Source organism: Miscanthus floridulus, chromosome 6 (assembly GCF_019320115.1).
Source record: "Miscanthus floridulus cultivar M001 chromosome 6, ASM1932011v1, whole genome shotgun sequence".
NCBI lineage: Eukaryota > Viridiplantae > Streptophyta > Magnoliopsida > Poales > Poaceae > Miscanthus > Miscanthus floridulus.
In genome coordinates this window covers 120,793,705-120,808,332 of record NC_089585.1, presented here as the reverse complement: position 1 = coordinate 120,808,332, position 14,628 = coordinate 120,793,705, and the positions used below count along the sequence as shown (strand labels likewise).

The 14,628-nt window shown below is 44.6% G+C and overlaps 2 protein-coding genes across 2 annotated transcripts; both read left to right on the top strand.

Annotated features, from left to right (window-relative positions):
- The first annotated feature begins 6,281 nt into the window (after positions 1–6,281).
- Positions 6,282–9,580, top strand: LOC136456766 (selT-like protein). The gene is made up of 4 exons (XM_066456730.1): positions 6,282–6,534; positions 6,636–6,706; positions 8,010–8,325; positions 9,218–9,580. The coding sequence occupies exons 1-4, from the start codon at positions 6,370–6,372 to the stop codon at positions 9,368–9,370; spliced, it is 705 nt and encodes a 234-aa protein (XP_066312827.1). The 5' UTR covers positions 6,282–6,369; the 3' UTR covers positions 9,371–9,580.
- Positions 9,581–11,799: 2,219 nt separating this feature from the next.
- LOC136459353 (probable phytol kinase 2, chloroplastic) lies at positions 11,800–14,431 on the top strand. Its single transcript, XM_066459219.1, has 6 exons — positions 11,800–12,219; positions 13,235–13,302; positions 13,375–13,506; positions 13,625–13,740; positions 13,970–14,084; positions 14,156–14,431. Exons 1-6 carry the CDS (start codon positions 11,881–11,883, stop codon positions 14,331–14,333), a joined length of 948 nt encoding a protein of 315 aa, XP_066315316.1. The 5' UTR covers positions 11,800–11,880; the 3' UTR covers positions 14,334–14,431.
- Positions 14,432–14,628: the final 197 nt, after the last annotated feature.

The window sequence follows — 14,628 nt, the reverse complement described above, 5'->3', positions numbered from 1 at the left end:
TCTTTCTTCTTTCCAAGTCCAAGCACTTGATCATCATTATGGTATCATCATCATGTTATAATCTTCATTTGCTTCACCACTTAGAATGTGCTACCTATCTCATGATCACTTGATAAACTAGGTTAACACTTAGGGTTTTATTAATTTACCAAAACTAAACTAGAGCTTTCAACGGCTGTTGTAGAATGTCAAGAAAGATCCAGCTGATGGTGTTGCCTGAGGCGTCTGGGAATAGAAAAGCACCAAAGAAGTGTCAGAGCCATACTCTAGTGAATCTATCAATCTGAGATTCATCAGCCTGTGGGTCCAAGTAATCAAAGCGCTCTGTGATCCACGACGATGAAACACCATAACTTTTCCTGAAATTCACCAAAGAAAACAAGACCCGATGGCTGTAGAAAAGCAATGCAAGTATTAAATAGACTTGAATTGCTCCCTTATTTTTCTTGAAAACCTCGTCGTCCGGTGGAAGAAAGCCAGTGAACTGAGCCACCAGCTCTCTCCAGTGATCGTTGTCAACTATACCTGTCACTGGAAGTCTCCCCAACCAAAGGCCAAAGATAGCCTTCATGTCCTGCATGGTTAAGGTCATCTAGCCGTAAGGTAGGTGGAACATATAGGTCTCAGGCCTCCACTTGTTATAAAAATAGAACGACTATTAGTTACCTCAAATTTGTTATAAGAATATTTACATACAATGAAGGCACTCGCACCTGTCTACAACTGCAGTAAGTAGTGTTGGGTCAATGGGCGGAAGACCGTAGTTGACAACACCGATAAGCTTGAGGAAGCCGGCATATCGTATGTACGACGCGTAATGCTCGTCCCACTGGTGCACCCTGGTGTGCGTGCGAGATCTCAAAGAAGGCAAGAGCACCTCTGCATCGGTGTCAGTCAAGAAGTGCGCTCGGTGCGGGTCGTCGTACTCCACCTCAAGAAAGGGGTACAACGGGTGCTGCGTGGGAAGGGTCATCCTGTTACAATTTGATAAACAAAAGGTTAGAGTATTCAAATTAACAATATTCAAATTAACATTATGTAGCATTGTAAAATTTGAACTACTTGTTATGCAATACGAACACAATATGAAAGCACATGTATATATTCAAAGTAACATTAACAGACATATTAAACAACTTCACTAGAAAAATAAGCAACTTCTATGTATAGCTGTTCAGACACAAGATAACCAGAAGATGCCATAACTGCATTTGCTATATAGCTTTCTTTTCTTTTTCATTGCACTATTGGTTTAAAGTATATAATTTACTCAATCTATAATTAGGGAGATATCATAACTGCATTTGCTATATAGCTTTCCTTTCTTTCCTCTCATGATAGCCTGTTTTCATCCACCAGAAGTGATGGCCTTTCCCCACTCGCTCTTCACGTTTAAGCATTTACGTCCAACTTGAAAAGACAAATTAAAGCCACGGCTTCGCGCTAGCGAGTACGTTAAAAACTTTTTGTCAACTTTAGAATAAAAATGAATACGGATAATACGGGAAGCTATTCACGGCACCGCGCTAATGAGTATGCTAGAGGTTACGTTACTGACTGCTATACGAAAACGGATGAATGTATCTATGGGCGGGTGAACGTATCTATGGACAATTTAGGAAAACAAAACCATGGTCTCGTGCCGCTGAGTATGCTAAAAGCTTTTTTGCTAACTTTAAAATAAAAATAGATACAAATAATATAGAAAAATAACCATAGCCCCACAATAACAATATATATACTAAAAGCTTCTTTGCCAACTCTAAAACGAAAGATGATGAATATATTTTACAAAAGAAATTTAACAAAACGTATACGCATAATTCATTGCACACGAGGCTGTTGATATCCCTAACAAATACCTATATGAATTTTACAAAAACTAGCTGAATTTTACAAATACCTATGTGCGTGGCTGGTGGGCGTGTGCGGGCACGGCGGGACTGGCGCGCCGCTGTGCGTGACGCGACCAGCGTAGCGGGCAGGCGCTGTCGGTGGACGGGCGAGCGGGCGTGCGCGGCGGCGGGCAGGCAGACAGAGGGAGGGCGGTTCGCGGATGATATTTACCTGGGACTGCTGCGCCGTTAGGGATGGCGCGACACTGCCGCGCCAAGATCAGTGGCGCGGCAGAACCTGCCATTTCACCGGTCAGCGTCCTGGTCGTCGCTGCGTCATCCCCTTCGCCGCGCCATCATGCACGGCGCAGCACAAGTATTTCGCCGCGTCACGACCAGAAGTGTTAGTTTTAGAAAAAAAAAATAAAACAGTATTAGATTTAAAATTAGTTTAAAAAAGTGTTAAAAATAAAAAAAAAATGGAGGAGGACAAGGCGGGGAAGGGCGGAGGGGAACATTCTCACGTGGCATCTCGGCGTGTGCGTGACAGGTCACCGCCCTGTGGGCTGCGCAGTTTGGGGTGTGTTTCTGGGTGCGATTTGGGGTTTTGCGACGCCGTGAGCGGCTGAGCCCATGGCAGTAGCAGGGTGGGTGGTGCCGTCGTGGTGGCTGGTGGGGAGTTTGACTACGCTCACTTGGGCCCTGGCTCGGACGGCGTGGCGATAGGAAAATGGCGTGTCCACTAGAGTAATGTTTTTCTAACACTTTTGCTAAGGAACAGTGCCCTGAAATCAGGCTTTCGTTCCGATAACATGTGTGGTCGTCAATCATGCTTAAAGAATTGTGTCTACTCAGTGTGTTACTTGTTAATTGTTTTTATATCGATTTAGATCAAAATTTTGTAATTGTCTTACTATAGAAACAATTATTTGTTGTTAATGAATTTTTTATTGTTAATTGTCGTTGTGTGAATTTAGATCATAATCTAGCACCGTTAGATCTTCATCTAAAAGCTCACCGTTGTTGCCTAAATAGATGCTATTTTTCAGGCATATGAAAATAGCAAATCCCTTTTTCTAAATATACATTGATTTATATCGTGTCTACTCAACCTTTCTAAGTTAAGTTTGGAAATATTTTAAAAAAAAAACTTAGCATCTCATGATAAGTAAATGGTTCTTATAAAACACGTTTATGAAGGATTTTTTTTAAAAAAAAAGCTAACTATAGTCAGTCGCTTTTGTTAAATTGTGTTTTGGAAATGTTTGTTTGGGTCAGTTAGAGTGAAACTTGGTTTTAGGTTTATTCAATTTAGCTAGGTATATAAATGTACTTCTTCTCATGTAAAAGGAACTTTGTTTCTCTCTGTGTTTCCCTCTGCCTTTTTTTTTTCTCCATTACCCTCTCTTTGATTCCCATCCATTGTCCAATCGAAGAAGCAAATGTACACTAGGAGAGGCATAGCGTGGCACTAGCGCTAGCACCACAGGGTGGTGTCGGCAGGGGCAGAAGTAGTAAATTTAGGCTATTGGCTTTTCTACTGGATGGCTGATAATCGTTACTCGAAAAAAGTTGGAAAACTCACGCATGATCTCCTCTTAAAAATAAATAAATAAATAAAGCGTGGTGCTTGTTTAAATATCCCATGGATGTCTGCAGATGTTGTCTTGCAGAAGCTGCCCTATCCGTTGTCTTTCTAATTAGCGGTCTTATTCAAATGCATAGGGGGTAAATTTTCAATTCACACCATAGTATTTTCAGATATGATACCAAAAAAAATCATGAAATGCCGTGTGTGACTTGCGCACCACACCTGAACCTGAACTTTGGCGTCCTCTAGTTTATCTACCGCTTGACTCAATCGGTGGATATGCTATGCTATATATTCAAACTCCTTTGTTGAAAATGGCAAAATCCCAACAAATCCACGGACTTTCTCCAACCACCATCGGTAGCGGATAGATTATGTATTATTATACGGTCTTGCGTCATATTTCAATACCCATGGACTCCCCATGACAATCAGAGCCAGAGCCTACCTGGGGATCCAGGTAAGCGCAGCTGCAAGCTCCGACAGAGAAGTAGCCATGCCAAATTGCCAATGCCATGCTCCCGACGCTAGGGGAGTAGGGGGAGAGGGCGACAGAGACAGCTAATGCCCGACGAAAGCACGCCGCGCTTCCATAACGATGCGACGCGTGAAACTTACAGGTAAACAACACGTTCGTTTCGGCTTATACGAGGATTATAAACTGGAACGGTATTTTTTTTCCACATCAAACCAGTCAATAATACTTGTGACTTATAATCCACTGTCATTTTAGCTGAAACGAACCAGAAAGCAGTGCAAGAAGGCAGGCCGATCTTGGGTAGAGGGGCACAGTGAAATCCTCGAAAGCGGCAGGGAAACATCGCCGTCGGTCCCGGTTAAAATCATCGGCTGCATCCGTAGGCAGATTGTGCGGGTCCGCGCGGCGCGGCGCGGCAGCTGTTCTGGGTACGCTACGTACTGGCCTGACCGCCCATGGCCACAGCCCACAGGCGTCACCAGGACCCAGCCTCGGCGGCGGCGGCGGCGGCGGCAGCAGTCACATCTCCATCGTGGAGAAGTCAAGACGCCAAGGCTGGCTGCTGGCCTGCTGCCGCCGTCGCATGTGTGTACGTACAGCAGCAGTACAGGGGCAGGTCAGGCACTCAGGCCCCGGGCAGCCAGGCAGGAGAGGAAGCGATCCGTTCTTGCTTGGCGACTCGGCAGGTGACAGCCAATAACCAGTAATGAACTAGTCGTGGGCTCGTTAACTAGCGGAATTGGATCTCGGCGAGAGGGAAGTCCTATCTGGTGTGCACCAACCTTTGCTTAAAAAGCAGCAGGCTGGGGCTCCACTTGGTGTACCCTTTTCCCTTGGATGCCATCATGCTCCATGCATGCAAGTATACAATCCTGTTCGCTCTACAGTACACTACTAGTACTTGTCCTACTTCCCTTCTCTACCAGGAGTCCAGGTCGAGGGTGTCCAATACGTCTCCTCCTCGTACAGCCTGTTTCGTTTCGGCTGAAACGATCGTAGATTATTACTGTTAGTTAGTTTGATGTGAAAGAAAAATATTGTTTTGACTTATAATCAAGATCCTTCACGATCCACCGAACAGGGGCTAATCATTGGCCCTCTTCGATGCCGCGTGGCAGCGAAATCGTATCCTCCGCTCGTCTGCCGTGCCACACTTCAGGTTCACACTTCACACACAAGCAGGTGCCGTTGCAACTCAATCAAACAGTCAAATCCATGGAGGAAACGGCAAGGAGGAGGCGCATCAAAGCCCCTACGGTACCGTTCTGACGTCGTGAAACGGAAAGGTTAAAAGCAGGGGGGCCCGAGGCGGTGGGTGGTGTGGCGCCGCAGTGGCCAGCGGCGCTCGCTCGTCCACCGGAACAGGAGCCCGCCATGTGCGCGAAACTGTACAACGAAGCACTGTTCCTGCCGTCCGTGCCCGGCAGGGTGCGTCACACACGGTACAGGCCTACAGCTACAGGCGATTCTTCGCACGCAGAGGCAATGAATGCCTCGCAGTTGAATTCCAGGGCGAGCTCGTGGCAATGCTGCGTCGCGCACTCGCCGTCGGACTGGACTGGGTGGGGGCGCCGGGCGCGGCCGGGCTCGAATCATTGGGTTGCTCTGTTGCTGACTTGCATCGATCGCCTAGTGGTGAGAAACGAAACGGGCGTTGCTGCCTGCGCGAGGTGACCCTGTACGACGATAGGACGTACCAATGCCCATGACCATGAGAGAGTAGTAGCAATGTTACCACTCACCAGCCCTTGTGAACCTACTCCTAAGTACGTACGCTTGTCGGACAAGTTCGTCCGTAGTGTCCCTGTTCGACGTGATCTCTCGGTGCTAGGAATTCGCTGTAACGCCACTTTCAACTCCTATCCATATACTTAGAGCGAGTATTATAAGCGGCGAAGAGCTGGCGAAATCCGACGTAGGAGAGAGAAAGCAGGAGAGAGAAGAAAGCGGGCGACTCGCGAGACGTCGGTAAAAAGCGGGCGAAATGCACTGTGGCTGCCGCTCCCCCACTCCGGTTCTTCCACGTCGCAGCGAAGTATTAAAGATCGGTGGAGTCCGCCACCACTGCTCTGCAGCTCGGGTGATCTGAAGCTTCTTGCAGCCGGCGAGCGGGCGTATCCATTAGCCTTGCTCTTATCGTGACAGCGACAGTACTATGTCGGAAAGTGAAATCACTGGCATTGGCGATCCATCTCTGCCTCATTGCCATTTTGGGCTGGGCCAGCCAGCAAAGCCGAGGTACTGGCCTAGTGGCCTACTGGGTAGTCTCTGAAGTGATCGCGGCAAGCCGCCAGCAGCCCAGCATCGGCCTTCCCGTGTCACACTCACACCGCTTAGCCCGGCCCGACTCATAAAAAAAATTCCTAGCTTCCTGTGGTCGTCGTCCGTCGTCGTCGAACCCCCCTTCCCTTTGGGCACCTCTCTCCTTCCCCCGAAGAGGAGCGAGGAGGAGCAGCGCAGCCGCGATGGACCGCGTCCAGCTCGTGCTCCTGGGCCTCCCCATCCTCCTCTTCTGCTCCGACGTCGTCACCCTCTTCGCGCCTCTTCCGCCGGCGGCCCCCGAGCCCGACAAGGCTCCCCACGCTTTTCAGCCCGGCGACGCCTCCGCCGCCGACGCCTCCGCACACGTGGTTTGTATTAGTACGGCTCCTGATTGAGTGGTTTGGTGCCCGATCTAACTGTTTGAGCTGATGGCGATTCTTGTGCTTTGCTTCGGCTTTCTCCTTCGCAGGAGCCGCAGGTGGATGGACCTGGCTCCGGCACCACCGTCGACTTGAAGTTTTGCGCCTCATGCTCGTACAGGTGATTCTGTGTACTTAGTGTTGGCTTTCTTAATTGGCATGGAGTTGGAGGAACCGATAATGATGACGATTCTTTGTATTAGTTACTGAATGGGTGGTCAAATCCATGAAATTTTGCTTGATTTACTAAGCTGGAAGGTCGTGTAGGTACACAAGCATGGGTAACGCTGTTGACCATGCTGAAATCTACCACTTCTCCTCTGTATTGTACAATTCCCCCAAAGATGAACTATTAGAATTTGTATTGTACAGTTACCCATGACACAACATGACAATTAACTAATTAAGCTTGTCTTTGCTGGAGTTATATGATGGTCTAAGATCTTAAATGCTTTATCGTTGTTGGAATGAGCTTGGGCGGGTGTTGGCAGAGAGATGAGGAAGAAGAAGAGGGGTGGGGGTAAGATAACCATGCCTACGGGACTAGCCAAAATTCTTAAGTAGGTGATCAAAAAGAGAGGTTCTAATCCCAACTTACCTTTGCATGTTTTTCTTTTAAGATAATCTAACAGTACAGTATGGCTGCAAACGACAAGCTTGCCACTTTGCCAGTGGTTACCAGCTAGCCAGGATACTGATTTCAATGCATTCACCTCAACTAACATATCTTTCAAACACTAGTTTCTAACTCTTTTGTTTGTGCTCTTTAGTCTGGTGCGAGCATCAGAGTCTACACAGCATGGACTGCTCTCTGGGGAATGGATCAATCGGATATTTCTTAGTTCTAACTCTCCTCCATGGTCTTAATCCAACTGTGCTGATGGGTTATATGGGCTGTAAAAGCAATGCACAACTACTTGTTCCAGAAAAAAAAACAAGAATGATTTTTCCTCATGTACTTTGGTTGGGGTTTTTGGCCTTGATGGTGCATACTGGTTGTGCTAGGAAAGACAAAGTGATTAAAAAACAAGAGGGGACATGCATTTGTATGCCATTTGTTCATTCTAGTCGCCTAATTGTCTTCTGTCTGTAGCTAAGATAAAATGTGATAAAAGTTTACAATGTGTGATGAACGTATGTTCTCATGCCATCCCTTAAAAAGAACATTGAACCTTCTTTTGGTATTATAAACAGCTCTACAGATGTTGGTGCAAGTTCAACTGCAAAACCTCTTTATTGACATGCTTTAATAAAAATCTTGTAGAGTATAGTAGTATGCTTTTTGTGTTTATGCTGCTGTCATTTTCTACAATCATCATGCTTTTCCTTCCAAGATAAGGAAAACTTCCATGCTTTCTTATTGAAAGAATGACCCTGTGTATATATTGTATGAGAGATTGCTGATTTCATGTCAAATTTTGTAGGGGGACTGCAATGACCATGAAACGGGTGCTGGAAACATCATTTCCTGGGATTCATGTTGTCTTGGAAAATTATCCTCCACCGTTCCCCAAACGTGCACTCAGTAAAGCTGTACCCCTTCTTCAGTTTGGAGCGATGGCAACATTAATGGCTGGTGATCAGATCTTCCCTAGATTTGGAATGGTTCCACCTCCTTGGTACTACTCACTTCGTGCTAATAGATTTGGGACCATGGCATCAATCTGGCTGTTTGGCAATTTCGCCCATTCATTTCTACAGAGTTCTGGTGCCTTTGAAGTTTATTGCAATGGGCAACTGGTAGGTTCCTATGAATACATAATTTTACTGCAATATCGTTCTGCAGTACTTTACTTTTATTTGCAATATTATATTTTCTCGGAATCATTTCTTGTCAACTGCTTGCACTTTGCTGGGCACTGAAGCTTCCTGTGCTTTACTTCAGTGAGCTATTCTTATTTCCTCTTGATAGAAGCTAGTAACATTTTGGAACCTGAGGTAAACTAGTTCCTTTTCCTGGATCTCTAAACTGAAATGTGGAGGTCAGGTCATGTTTATGCTTACAATGTCTTCATATGTTGGTACAACTATCAATTGTTGGTCGCAAAGCTTTGGAAAAAGAGCAAGTTATTCTGGAACAGATGAGAGAGCAGGGTTTGTTATGTTTGTTTGTATGGCATCTGTGCTTTTCTTTCTCTTGGTGGAGTCAAAGTACTAATCTGTCCAAACTTTCTTATGTCATCATTACTGAAGTGTGTATTAGTTGTACTTATGCTGCATAGTACTGTAGCCATAGCCAAACAATGAGACTGAAAGTGGTACTATAAATGCAACAAACCAAGTAGGGGAAATTGTTGAGTCCGTAATAGTAGATGCCTATGCTGCGTAGGCCATTCCAAAATGACAAGTGGTTGGTGTTTGTAAAAATAGCCTGGGATCTAGGTCTTTCCATTCATATAGAATCACAAGCTTCAAGAAAGCTTATTTTCTTATATATGCAGTCCATATGGACCATTTATGCAAATGCTAAATATGATGAACAATCATAGTTCTTTGAAGTGGAACTATAGTCTTACTCTTTTTCACATGCAGTGTTTGAACCATTCCTGGATTCTCCTTTTCCGTAACTGAATTTCTTATGCAGCCGACCTGGATCTGTCTTGCTTATGCTAGCAATTTCTCCACTTTTCAGGTTTTCTCCAAACTGTCTGAGCAGAGGTTTCCTAGTGAGTTTGAGCTACAGGAGCTCATTGGCAGCAGGATACCGGATTCTCAGATTCTGGAAAATCTGGAAAAAGATCTGGTGTTAGATGATGCTGATTCTGATGATGCCATGAGAGACTAGCTTTGCCTGTTTGTTACTAAATAGACAGAACTTGAGAGTTTCACAACTTAATTGTCAAACACACATTGTCTTATAGTTTAAACTTTATTTTCCCCACTTATGTATGTACATAGTTATACCATAGCTATGTAATAACAAAATTTTCTGTTGAAGTCGTGTGAACTCAGAACTATCACAGATTGCAATAGCTCATTATTTGCTTAAAGAGGATACAGACTTGCACCATAGTACTTCCGATAACACCTGGGGTTAGCACTGTCTACAGAAATGCTAGTGTGCTAGGTGCTAGCTCGGTTGAGATAACCAGGTCCTGACAGCGTACAGATCACATGTCATTTATTGAACGAAGACAAACTACAACTGGAGTATCACATGAAGTCGGGAAATAAATCAATGTCTATACATTCGTTGTCTCAGGTTGATGGAGAATATGAATTACAACAATTTTTCTCAAATCTTCAGGTGCATAGGAAGATGGAGAGGAAGCAATTGCCCTTGGTTCTTACTCGTCTTGTCAGCCATCCTGGTTTCTTCCTCTTCCTCTTCTCCAACTCTTCTTTCTTCACCACCTTGTTGTCTTCATTGTTGATCATCACAGTGATCAATTGCTCAACGTTGCAGGTGCACAAGGCGAAATTGGCAGACATGTTCGATGCAATGCACTAATGCAGTGTGTGGACTCTTTGAAGTTGCGATGTGTATATATAGAGCAAGTTTGGATGGCTGGTCAAGGGGCCTCTCCGTACGTACGGTATGGTACAAAAGTTACGGTTAAGAAACGCGTCAGTATAGTATATTCGTCAAACAATACAAGTTTTACGCCGTACGAGTTCGAGTCCGGAACATGCTGTTTGTACACACGTTTTTGTTGGTCTCCACCTGTGTGGTGCTGGTAAATTTCTTATGTGTACTGTGTATATTCTATAAGTGCAAGTGAGAACACTCGAACAATGGCAGCTCTTGCTGCTTGCTGCATTGGTCAATACTGATTCGATATGCAAGAACCCCATACATCCTGAAAATGAGGTAATTTTAGGTTTGTTTCACCATACATATCACCCCATTGTCTGGCTGCATGCATATACAAACTGTGTCAAGCTTTGATTCATGGATGTGAGGTCTTCAATCACCTTTTTGTCTCCCAATATAACTGTGCTGACGGAGTGAGCTACTGTGTCAGACAAAGGATGAGATCGAAACCGAAATTGCAAATTCAAGGACTAAATCGGCTGTTTTGATACTTGAGGGACAAATTTGTGCTTTAGATAAAAGTTTAAGGACGAATATGGCTATTTCGCACCCATACAACAACTTGTATGGTGGCACCACTTTAGTCCAACAAGTTGCAAAACATATAAATGGATGCATGGACTTGTTGAATGTGCACATCTACGCTCACATGTAGGCCACATTGAAGGACCGAGCTGGTGACCAAGGAGAGAGTGAATGGGAGCCGAATCAAAATATCTCCGAGAGAAACCGGGCCTTGGTCCCAGGTTTGAGACACAACCATCCACGGTATGTTCACCCCCTCGGTCCCTCGATCCAAGCCTCCACCACGTCTGTTCTTCACTGCTCTCGGTCCATTAGCACGAACTTGCACACCTTCCCCATTGCCATCGATCTCAGTGCTCCACACCTGCACACCACAAGACAAGAGACATATCGTACAAAACCAACTCACGCAATGGTTATTCTCCACACTAAATCAAAGCTTGATCATCTCCTAACAATCACTCAACATTTAACGCACACATGGGAACATCTCCACCATGTGTTCGCACACACGACGCCAGGTTCCCAACCTTTAAAGCCCCTTTGGAACAAAGGATTTACAAAATATAGAAATAGAAAAATGTGGGAATGAAATGTCCTAACACTTCAAATCCTACGGTGTTTTAGATGTCTTTAGAAGCAATGTAGAAAAAAGCACAGGAAACAAAACAATGAGGTTGAAGCTCATGTTTAGTTTCCTCCAAAATTCTTTCGCAATGGTCCAATCCATCGGAATTAAAAAAATTATTAGGAAACATTCCTCTGTTCTAAAGGACCTTATAGGAATTTTTACTATAGGATTTAGATTCCTTCAAAATTTCAATATTTTTCCTCCATTCCGAGGTTTCTTCTATTTTTCAATTCTCTCCTCGGGAAGGATGTAAAATTACGTTACGTATAAATATAAATCCAATCCGTTTTCTATATCTAAAAGTATGGCCTCGTTCGCTTCGCTGAAAAAATAAGCAAAACACTGTTATGTCTGATTTGTTGGGAGAGAAAAATACTGTTCCAACTAGAAAAGAAGCGAGTTGGAGTTGGAGTTGGAGTTGGAGTTGAGTACTGTGCATTTCAGGCCTTCTCTCCATTTTTCCATCAAAGACAAGATTCGGAGATCGCCCATCTTTTGGTTCTCTGGAGTTGAGCGCCGTCCGCATCTACAAGACTGCAACTCCAGGGACCAGGGTCGTCGCCATCGCCACTCGTCAGAACGAGACCACGAGCACGAGTGCGGGATGCTCAGTCTCGGGCCTCTCGGCGCCCACATCTCGCCGCTGTCCTGCTCCACATACCACGCTCCCCTACTCCAATCCAAACGACTCTCTCCCGCACCCACTGCCCCCGCCAGCGCCGCGGCCGCGTCCTGCGCGCCTCGCTCACTCTGCTTCCTCCGCCGCAGGAGCAGCCGTTTCGCAGCGGAGCGGACCCGGAGGCCTACCATGGCCGCGGCAATCTCGCTGGAGGCCGGCGGGGGCCTCGCCCACGACCTAGGGTCCGCAGCCGTCACAGCTGGTGTCGCCCTCGCGCTCCTCAAATTCTTCGAGGAGCTCGCGAAGCGCGGCGTCTTCGAGCAGGTTAGACCGGCTACGCCCTTCGTGTATCGCGTCGCCCCTTCCTTCTGCGCTTATCTTCGCCGATTTAGCGCGACTACGAGACTACTAGTAGTAGCGTCAGAATTTCACTAGAGTACTAGCACTAAGGAAGCCAGTGCTGCATTACCCTGGTGAACGAATTGTAACAGAAACGAGTTGGGAATAGTTTCTATCATATGAAATGTGCTCGTCTGTAGTACAATTTGCATGTTCAAACTACTCAATGTTGTGGTCGCTCGTTGTTGTTGAACCCACTTGCGGAAGCTGAGAGTATTACGATTCACAACATCACTACTCACTAGCAGTCCAATGAGGTGCTACCGGTTCTAGCGTCAGAATCTTCTCTAACTAATTCTAGGAGTAAGGAAGCCACTGTTGCATTGGTTGATCTATGAATTGTGGCATAATGAGTTGGGAGTCGGTACTATCCTGTGAACTGTGCTTGTCAAAAGTGTTTCGATGGCTTTGGATGAAGTGAGTCAAAAGTTATCCTTGCTCCTTCCAAAGTTTAGAGATCACTGCAATGAGGTATTATCGCAGATTTGCAGTATACTCCTGTGTTTCAATGGCTATGGATGAAGTGAGTACTAGTGTTGAAGTGACACAGGAGAGGAGCTACAGGATGCCAAATGCTAAGTATTAGCTGTGCCTTTCAGAAGTGTTTTTTGCATTATTACTGTGAGATAGGATATTTTAGGTGGAATTGGTGACGATTGATGAACTAGTAGCCAAATCCCACATAAATATCTTAGATTGCTTAGTGCCAAATTATGAGTTTAGGTCTATGTATTTTCAGTTTGAACAATACTGAGAAATGAATTTTAAATGTGTGAGAGTTCAGCATCTGTTATTCAATACATTTAGAAAGAGTAAATAGTGCATTCTAGCAAAAAAATTTGTGAACAATACATTTGTCGGAGTAACTCAATTTATGAGCAATTCCAGGCTGAAGTCAAAGGGGTGCCTGTATTTTAAAATGCACTTTATTTCTGTGCAGAAACTCAGCAGGAAACTTGTTCATATAAGCGTTGGGCTGGTGTTCTTGCTTTTTTGGCCTCTTTTTAGGTAATAAGATTCTGAAACGCCCCAGTCATTGTATATCATCATTTTGGTGTCAGATATTGACATTTATTGCAGCTCTGGATGGTATGCTCCTTTCCTTGCTGCGCTAGCACCAGGGGTTAACATTATAAGGATGCTTCTACTGGGGCTGGGACTTATGAAAAATGAGGCTATGGTTAAATCAATGAGCCGCTCTGGAGATTACAGGTTCACTTGCATATACCAATATTTGATCATTTGATACTGCTTATGCTCAAATTTCCTGTTCTTACTTTGATGCTTCAGGTCATGGCACTCTGGTAACTGAATTTTCTTTTGAACACAGGGAACTTCTCAAGGGCCCACTGTATTATGCTACTACTGTAACTTTAGCCACGTCTGTATTATGGAGAACCTCACCTGTTGCTATAGCACTTATATGCAACTTATGTGCTGGGGATGGTATGTTCATTTATCTGCATTTCACTCTTTTGATCCTAGAATAAACCCAGCAGAATGTTTTAGTTCCTTGACATAGTTACTGGAAACTGTATGTCATTAATTTGCTCCTATTTCCTTTATCAAAGGAAAAAATCGTTCTCTTTCTGCATATTCCAGATAGTTTCATACTACAAACATGAGAGTTAATTGATTGGCCCTGCCATACTGATGTTGATTTATGCATTCCCAGGTATAGCTGATGTTGTTGGGAGACACCTAGGTAAAGAAAAGCTTCCATACAATCCCAACAAATCATATGCTGGAAGCATAGCAATGGCGGTGGCTGGTTTTCTGGCCTCAGTTGGGTAATGTCTGACCTTTACTGAATTCACAGTTGCATCAACTTTTTTTTAATCATTCAGTCTCATTTATTCAGGTATATGCACTACTTCCACACTTTTGGTTTTATTGAGGAAACATGGTACATGGCTTTAGGCTTCCTCATGGTCTCTGTAGCTGCAACACTCGTTGAATCACACCCCATCAGCACAGAACTGGATGACAATTTGACTGTTCCTTTAACATCATTCCTAGTTGGTAGCCTCATCTTTTGATGTATAGCCTCAAAGGACATATGAGATGTTTCTCCATTCTGTTGTAATTATGTAAAACGTTACTAAAATAATACTATAATTGTGAGAATCTGTACCTAGAGTTCACTTTTGTTTATCATCCAGTGTTATACTCCTTTGGATTGTAAATAGAAGTCAGTTTTAGGCATAGTTACTAGGACCGGACCGGACATCGAACCGCTCAAGCCCTCGTTCACGGTTTGATTGGTCCAACTGGTTGAACCGCCGGTTTAATCCGGTTCAAATAGAATGAGGAACGCTACTAAAACACAAATGA